This window comes from Trachurus japonicus, chromosome 16 (assembly GCF_045865225.1).
Source record: "Trachurus japonicus isolate A0001 chromosome 16, Traja_1.0".
In the NCBI taxonomy this organism is placed as follows: domain Eukaryota; kingdom Metazoa; phylum Chordata; class Actinopteri; order Carangiformes; family Carangidae; genus Trachurus; species Trachurus japonicus.
Window position 1 is genome coordinate 35,522,570 of NC_140922.1, and position 9,257 is coordinate 35,531,826.

General features: G+C 43.8%; 1 protein-coding gene across 1 annotated transcript; it reads left to right on the forward strand.

The window, feature by feature from the left end:
* Positions 1 to 773: 773 nt before the first annotated feature.
* On the forward strand, positions 774 to 8,443 carry cmtm6 (CKLF-like MARVEL transmembrane domain containing 6). The gene is made up of 4 exons (XM_085803453.1): positions 774 to 896; positions 6,257 to 6,433; positions 7,411 to 7,509; positions 7,993 to 8,443. Exons 1-4 carry the CDS (start codon positions 780 to 782, stop codon positions 8,158 to 8,160), a joined length of 561 nt encoding a protein of 186 aa, XP_085659579.1. The 5' UTR covers positions 774 to 779; the 3' UTR covers positions 8,161 to 8,443.
* The last annotated feature ends 814 nt before the right edge of the window (positions 8,444 to 9,257 follow it).

Sequence of the window (9,257 nt, forward strand, 5' to 3'; positions counted from 1 at the left end):
AAAATCAAGCAGAACATTTAGGGACGTAGACTGTTAAAGGGACAACGAGAAGTTTTGGAAAAGCAAAGTGTTTCCACACTACATTATGAGCCTCCGCACCGTGAAATTCTTTGACCGGCGCAAGACAGACTCATGTTTTCATTCATCAAGAATTAAAGTCAGAGGTTGGAAGACGATCACATACCGTCGTAGTTCCCACCATAAACGGAGATTCGGCGGCGTTATTCTCATGACTCGCCACGAAACCGAAAGTAAAGAAACGCTGGTCGGCTCGCCCAGCGTTTCCACCACCACTAATAATAACAAAATAACCATAGAGACAAAACCATAGATTTATCTAAAATGGACCATTAACAAGTGGTAACGGAGATTCATCCACATTAATATCAGACTTTTTTATAACCAAATAGAAACTCCTCGTTGTCCCTTTAATCAATCGACTTGCAAAGAATATCCTCACATTTACTTTTCATTCATGATCCTCACACACACACACACACATCTGAGTCGCTTCTTCCACATTTGACCAGTGTTAAAACAAACAAACAAACTGAGAGCTGAGATGCCGGACTGTCCCTGAACACATCAGCGTCTTAAACTCAGATCAGTTTCTTTCTTTCTTTCTTTCTTTTTTTAAGGACTCTCTGTTATTGAGTTTATTATTGATCAAAGACTGAAGCTGTGTTTGTGTTTGTGTGACGTGTACGGTGGCCCCGAGTGGCCAAAACAGTCACTGACCTGTGTGTGTGTGTGTGTGTGTGTGTGTCAGCTCCGTCATCATGGCTTCTCAAGGTGTTTACGCTGAGACGACGACTCCGAACCCGAAGTCGTCCTGGTTCCAGGTTCCGTCCGAACATCTGGACAAGATCCGCTTCGTCATCAAGATCCTGGAAGTGGTGAGTGAGTAGCTGTGGTTCGGTCTCTGTCACCATGACGACCACATCTGTACCTGTGTGACGTGATGAGGAGGCTCTTTTAAATGCACGGGATAAAAAATAATTACTTCACTTGGAATTAGAAATGGCTTATAATGAAAGGAAAAGCCCTCTAGAATATTTTAACAGGGTGTAAAATTAACTTTTTACCTCATTGTCGAGGTAAATTCATGTAAAACCACTGATGCGCGTTGCCTTCAGGGACAGTTTTTCATCAACAGTCTCTGTATTTCCCTCTAAAACAACTCTGTGTGGTAACGTTGTGTTATTATCTCATAGCGTGGTGAATGTGCAGCTCACAACTTGTCCACCAGAGCGTTGTGGAGTTGTTGGATTGTGTATTTGATGAGTTTGATGAGGGAAACCAAGAAATCCCACAATGAGCCTCCGTAGCGTAGCTCTGAGCAGCTCACGGCTCTGCTCCGCCGTTCTAAAAACAGCTTGCACCGACAATTAAAGGTAACAAACCTACTGCTATGACTATAGAGATTATGGCAATGGGCCAATTTGACAAAATGTTGAACTATCCCTTTAATGGTCACAGTGTTTAGACAGGGGCCAATGAGATACAGCGTCTTGCATAAACCCCCCGTCTGAAAGGAGAAGAAGCCCGTATGTGGAAAGACGTACGGTCCTCCGACATGTAGAGAAACACATGATGAGTCATCAGTCATCTGTCCTGTGAGTTCAGCTTCCGTTCATGTGTTTGAACTGCTGCATAGTTGATGCATCATTTACATCTGGAGCATAAAACATCATAGATATCTGGTAGGGGTGTAACGATTCAATTTAATCAAATCAGCATTAGGGATGTCACGATTATAGATTTTCTTGGTACGCTTATTGTCAGAGAAATAATCACGGTATTACGATTATCACGATTATTATGCATTAATTAATTTCACAACATGTATGTATGTGTAAATCAAATATAGTCTTGCTAATTATTTACACAAAGTATCTATTAAAAAAGGACTAATTATATTCCCCAGGGGAAGTGTTTGAATTATTCAAGCCATTAATTGTCATCTATACCAAAAGTTTAAGTTTATTTTAAACGTTTTTTTTGTTTTTTTAATTACAAATGACGTGGACTTTTAAATTCCTACCACTTCAAAATGGACCAGTATCTGTGCATTTTCCTTTACTTTGGCACACATCTGTCAAGATGGTTCCGACATAATCTTTTTTTGGAAAGTGACGGTATTTAGGAATCTTTACAATAAATTAATTGTGGCGTTTAACACCGCGATTACTTGTGAAAAGAAGTAATCGCGACATCCCTAATCAGGATTCGTGGTCGCCGATTTGATTCAAGGACGATTTTGGTTCATTTAGAACGATATGATCCGATTCAATAGCTTTTTTCAACCAGTGTGACTGTGAAATAGATAAATACCTGAAGTAGGGTTGTGCCGATTGGCGATCCGATCGTCTATCGGCGATTGGAAGGACGATAGGCGATGTTTTGTTTTCTTGCTGATTTTACACACACACATACTCGCTACTTTTTTTTATTGATCCAATGTGCGATCTGTTTGTTTTGTTTTAATGAAGCCGCTTCTCTGGCTGCTTCCAACAGATACTCTGTCAAATGACAGTGTTTCACCAATCAAATGCAGCCACTGGCGACGTCCAATCAGACGGAGCTAGGTAGTCATATGACCGCACACAAAATCTCTGTGGTAAACAGGGTGGCCACTCCGCCTCAAATTTGAGGAAACACGTTTAGCTGGTGTTGTGGCTGTGACGCTGCCGATGCCAGCCCTGTCACAGCCCGACGAGGTGTTCACTGATATATCGTTCCGTTCATTGATCATAGCGCTCTTTCTCCATTATTAGCCCTCACACACAGAGAGAGAGAGAGAAGCGCGCATGCATGACAGCAGGGCACGGTAAAAGCGAAACTCATACGCCTAGGATAGGTCTATCGGCGATCTCCTGGGAGGGCGATTGGGACGATCTGAGAATGTCAAGATCGCCCAACACTAACCTGGAGACTGGACAGTTCTTAAAGACGATGAGAAGAGAGCAGTAGTTCAAACGCTCCACATGTATTCAATATATTCTGATATTCACAACAGCAAAAAACTATTGTTATTAATAATAAAACTATAGCAAGAGACACACAGGAACAACTTTTCTACTTATCTATATCTATGCATGTGTTCACTAGGCTACCATTAGTGCAAAATGTTCACATAATATAATACAGCTGTCAGCATCTGTACAACTGGAAGAGAACACAGAGAGCATCAGGTGTCTCTGTGGGTCGTGTCATTAATGATCTGACTTACTCAGATATTTCACTCAGACGACGGCCAATCAGCTGGTGTGTGTGCGGTTCGTCTTCATGTTCACCTACACAGGTGTGGACGTACAGAGTGAGGTGAGATAGAAATAAGGTAGAGCAGTGTGAACCTTGTCTCTCATGTTGCTCTCTAACTCTGTCTTTACACTACAAGGTTCAAGAGGCCAGATCTGTAACATGAACGTGTTGTCAGATCAGATTAATCAGATACAAGTGCCAATAGACAGATGAGATCTGTCCTGGCAATGCGAGTCGTACATCATCAATAATATTAATTCCCGTTCCCACACGTTTCTCTGAACCTCTGTAGCCTGTGATTAACACGTAGGACAGACGTGGACGACCGTGTCCAGCTGTGGTCACTGTCACAGGAGTTATTACACTGTTTCATTTTCCTGGTGTCCGTGCATCTGTTTTTTTTTTTTTCCTCACTAGTTCTTGTTTTCGTACAGTAACATTCATTTCTATGCGGATCGAGGACAAGAGGGAGTGTGAAAGAGAGAGAAACACCAGTTTTCCTTCCTTCCTACTTCAGCAAAAACTGAAACAAGACGATTAGAAATAGGGATGCACATGATTAACCGTTAACCGATAACAAGAACTTTGACTGATTAATACTATCGGCTAATTTAAAAAAGAAAAATTAACTCCTTATGTCGTCAACTCACGGGGGCGTGTCGACACGAACAGACTTCCACGTGCCTTCAGTCATACTTCCCAGCAAAACGCTAGAAAGGGGGACTGAGGGTAACCTATGTGCTTTGTGCAGTCCCCATGAAGGAAGATCAGACAACAAATGTAGCCCGGGTCAGGGACTAGTTTCTGCTGCGGATTGATCCACATGTGATGTTTGCAGTGCGAGTTTGCAGCAGGACCTCTGAGTGTGTGTGTGTGTGTGTGTGTGTGTGAGTGTGTGTGTGTGTGAGTGACCTCTGTCCATCAGGAAGCAGCAGCAGGAAGTGAGAGTGTGAGAGTGAGTGTGTGTCCGCTGTCGTTAGCAGATCTCAGAGCTGCTGTCGCAACGAGGAGCCACCGGCTGCATCCGGCCCCGGGGCCCCGACACCCCCACACACACACACACACACACACACACACACACACACACACACAGACACAGACACACACACACCCTATGCCCCCCTCTACCCCCCTCTACCCCCAACCACCACAGAGTCATTCACAAAAAGAGGATCTGTAGTGGACTTTCACAATAAAAGCCTTCCAGGGTCTTCACCTCAGAGAGCCTTTGTTGTGAAACTGAGACAGGACCAGCTCCTCCTCCTCTTCATCCTCTTCATCCTCCTCTTCCTCCTCCTCCTCTTCTTGGAATCAAACCCTGACACATATAAGTGTAGAGTGTATGTGTGTGTGTGTGTGTTGACATCAGCCCTGTGTTTAGCTCTGTGGTTCTGGTCTCAGGAACCGGCCCAGACTGGTTCTTTTCACCACCGTGATGCCTTCACTGACCCTCAGAGCTGCTGTTCATCTTGGGTGTGTCTGTGTGTGTGTGTGTGTGTGTGGGCAGCAGCTCTTTCCTAAAACACTAACACACACACACACAGACACACACACACACAGACACACACACACACACACACGTTGGTCTCTCTATAACAGTGAGGACCGGTCTCTCTCGTCATGACTCCAGAGTCTCGGTAGTCGACACCAGAACATTGAAACGATTCTCGATACTTATTTCATAACACGATTAAAAAAAACAAAACCAGAACTCTGTGATTCTAAATCCATTTGTCTACTTTATTAAAAAAGAAACTGTTTCACATCAAACGTTCTTGTATTGAAGCTCCACTGAGCTTCAACAACTTTTAGAGTTTAAAGAGCAGCAGAAACAAGGTCACCTAGGTTACCTGTGTCTGTGTGTGTGTTTATAAACACTTTAACGAGCGCCAGGTGGATGGTTTATGAAGTTAACGAGCTCTGGCCTGAGAATCAGACGTTACCACGGCAACTTGAGGTGGTTGCCAATGACGATAGGGCCCCCCAGGCTGAGGCAGACAGAAACGTGGAGAAAAAGAGCGATTTTCTGCCTCTGCGCTGGTCTCGCAAAAGGCTTACTGTGACAAAACGGTAACTCCTATCAGAACAAAACACAGACCATCATCACTGTAAGGACTTCCTGAACGATTTGGTGTGATTTTGGTGTTTCTACAGCAAATATTTTGGAGACACTTGTGAGTTTAAAACATCGGTCCGTTCTGCTTCTCTCAGAAGCAATGAGGAGCAGAGACAGACGTGGCCGCACTCAGAGGCTGATAATTCAAATTCTGTAAGTCTCTCTGATATTTTGAGCACATGGTGAGAGACAGAACAAGTTTGTCTACAAATTAGGAAAAAATCATGTGTGTAGAGTTTAAATTGTGTCCAGGAGGAGTGTGGAAAGAGAAAAAAATCTGGAATTTTTTGGGGGCTCTCTCCCACTCTAACCGATGATGTCACGCACTCTGACATGAACATTCCGTGCAATACACACCCATTATAATCTCATAATTTCTCCAAAAATGATCATGGTCATTGATCAGGGATTGATCAAAAACTATATGACCTATCAAAACGTGGAGTAATATGACAATACACAAGACTTGTGTCTACTGTTTAAAGTTTAAATGGAGTCTCTAGGTGAAAGTATGCCTGAGCAGTAGACGTTTGAAAAACTCCAATGATTGGTCTTTTTTGCTTTTTTTTCCCGGCCCGTCCCATTGACTTCACAACTTAGTTAATTCATAGCTGTAGGGGCCAGTGCTCGGTGTGATGACTAATAAGTCTCAACACCAACAGAAAGTCATGTTGTCGTTACTTTTATCCTCCCAGCAGTTCAACCAGAGAACTGTTGTTCTCATTTATTCACTTGCATTCACAGGCTGCGTTCACTCAGACTGGTGAAGAAATGACTCACTAGGCGAGTTTTAAACAGTTTAAATCAATCTGTTTGAAGATCACATGTTCCCTCGTAAACCTGACATCTCCTCTCCTCTCCTCTCTCCTCCTGCAGCTCCTGTCCTTCGTGGCCTTCATCATGGAGGAGGTGGTCAGCAGCTGCATCAGCTGCTCGGCCCTCTACTTCTTTGAGTTTGTCAGCTGCACGGCCTTCCTCTTCACGGCGCTGCTCCTCATCCTCCTCTCCACCGGCCTGCACAGCCGGGTCGGCATCAGCTGCTGGCACAGCGTGGTGAGAGGCTCCGCCCACCTCACACACACCTTTACAACATTTCAAATGTTTAGATTTTTAATGTTCATTATTAACATGAACAGTTAAAGCAGAAGTAAGCGATCCGGTGGTTTTGGCTAATGCTGCGTTCCAGGCAGGCTTTTGAAACCGTAAATTACAGCTTCAAGTCACGACTTATGACTTTGTAGCGTTCCAGACAACCACCTCGTGTTTCTCCGACCTGTTTTACCGGTGAAAGTCACTATAACGGCCACTCGTAACTTCTGACCCGTGAACTCGTACCAGATCGAACTGGTACCACTTCACAGGTCAGAAAAACACGAGTTACGAGTTGCCTTGAACGCACCATAACAGTCCTCGTCCCTACGTCACCACATTCACGCGCATCCCTTGGCTGCACACACAGAGAGGACTGCCCCTTTATGCCGTTCTCTCTCCTCATTGGATAAAGGTTGTAGGATACAAGGAAAGTTTTCTCCTGGGCTCAGAGCAGAGCAGAGTGACTGACAGACCCGTGTTTCAGTCCAAACACTCTATAGAAGTGATTGCTGTCGGAAGATACAACTATTTAAGACTTAGATTAACACAAATATATCACTTACTTCTGCTTTAAGTGCAATATGAAACCTATAGAACTCTTTATGCTCAGGTCAGTAAACTCACCGGTGAGAAACACAACTATTTTTTTGTAATTAAAGAAAACTTTACGTACGTTCTCCTGTTTACATCACACATAGAATATAAAAACAACTGTAGACGGTCACAAGGTTTTCTGCTACGTTTTTAATTCAATTAAAACGTTCTCAGTTTCTATAATAATAATGTGTGTGTTGGCTAGGGGTGTCACCATTTCGATTTTTTATCGGAATCGATCAAAATTACGTCATGGTCTCGAGCATTGGAGTCAAAGAGGGGATCGACGTTCATTAAAGGGATAGTTCACCCAAAATTCAAATTTCCTCTTCTTCTCTCCTCAGGACTTCTTCTACACCCTGGTCATCGCCGTCCTCTTCTTCATCTCCTCCATCGTCTTCGCTGCTCAGAACAGCGGCTCCACGGTGGAGAGAGGAGCAGTGGTGAGACTCACCCCTTCACTCATTCACCCTCTCAACTCCTTCACTCCTTCACCCTCTCACTCCTTCACTCTCTCATCTCCTTCACTCCTTCTCTCCTTCTCTTCTTCACTCTCTCATCTCCTTCACTCCTTCTCTCTCTCATCTCCTTCACTCCTTCTCTCTCTCATCTCCTTCACTCCTTCACTCTCTCATCTCCTTCACTCCTTCTCTCCTTCTCTTCTTCACTCTCTCATCTCCTTCACTCTCTCACCTCCTTCCCTTCTTAACTCCTTCTCTTCTTCACTTCTTCACTCTTTCTCTTTTTCACTCCTCTTCTTCTTCCTTTACTCCTTCCCTTCTTCCTCTCTTCCAACTTTCTCTCCTCCTTCTTTCCTCCCGTGCCTTCTCTTTTCTTTCTCCTCCTCCTCCTCCTCCTCCTTCTTCGCTCCGTGTCTCTCTTTTCTTTCTTCTCACCGGTATCATCCCTCTCTCTCTCTCCTCTAGGCGTTTGGTTTCCTGGCGTGCGGCTCCTTCCTCGCTGACTTCCTCCTGCTCTTTAAGAACCGCGGTTTTCCTCTGAAGAAAGGCGGGAAGATGGAGTCGAGTAACGGCGTTGCCGCGGCGCCGGTTCAACCGGAGGCGGAGAAACTCCACCCCGGCGATGTGGCATAAACCCGTTTCTACGCTGCTGCACTCAGAGGTCAAAGGTCTTAGCACTATTCTCTTTTTAACGGGACAACATGGCGTCCATTTTTAAAATCCTGTGTAACACATCAATCAATCAATCAGCCGCTCAGTGAGAGACATTTAAAGAGATAGTTCAACATTTTGTCAAATTGGCCCATTGCCATAATCCCTATAGTCATAGCAGTAGGTTTGTTACCTTTAATTGTCGGTGCAAGCTATTTTTAGAACGGCGGAGCAGAGCCGTGAGCTGCTCAGAGCTACGCTACAGAGGCTCATTATGGGATTTCTTGGTTTCCCTCATCAAACTCATCAAATACACAATCCAACAACTCCACAACGCTCTGGTGGACAAGTTGTGAGCTGCACATTCACCACGCTATGAGATAATAACACAACGTTACCACACAGAGTTGTTTTAGAGGGAAATTCATGTAAAACCGCTGATGCGCGTTGCCTTCAGGGACAGTTTTTCATCAACAGTCTCTGTATTTCCCTCTAAAACAACTCTGTGTGGTAACGTTGTGTTATTATCTCATAGCGTGGTGAATGTGCAGCTCACAACTTGTCCACCAGAGCGTTGTGGAGTTGTTGGATTGTGTATTTGATGAGTTTGATGAGGGAAACCAAGAAATCCCATAATGAGCCTCGGTTCGTAGCGTAGCTCTGAGCAGCTCACGGCTCTGCTCCGCCGTTCTAAAAAATAGCTTGCACCGACAATTAAAGGTAACGAACCTACTGCTATGACTATAGGGGTTATTATGGCAATGGGCCAGTTTGACTAAATGTTGAACTATCTCTCTAAAACCAGATGAGTTGGACGAGTCGTCATTAAAATGTATTGACAACGAATCAAATCAATAACACCGCATTTTGTAATAAAAGTCTTGAACGTAACATGTAATAAACTTTGCTGCATTTTGTAATAAGTCGTTAGGCTACATAATGCACCAAATTATTACTTTTTTTTCCATAAAAGAAGTGCGTTTTGTAACAGTTTTTCATATTATGTAGCCTAACAACTTATTACAAAATGCTGCAAAGTTTATTACATGTTACGTTCAAGACTTTTATCACAAAATGCA

Bases quoted from the DNA above. Each gene is read 5' to 3' on its own strand.
- cmtm6 (XM_085803453.1), top strand. From the start codon at position 780: ATGGCTTCTCAAGGTGTTTACGCTGAGACGACGACTCCGAACCCGAAG. The intron at 6,434-7,410 runs GTGAGAGGCTCC...TTCTCTCCTCAG, and splicing joins TCAGCTGCTGGCACAGCGTG to GACTTCTTCTACACCCTGGT. The intron at 7,510-7,992 runs GTGAGACTCACC...TCTCTCCTCTAG, and splicing joins CGGTGGAGAGAGGAGCAGTG to GCGTTTGGTTTCCTGGCGTG.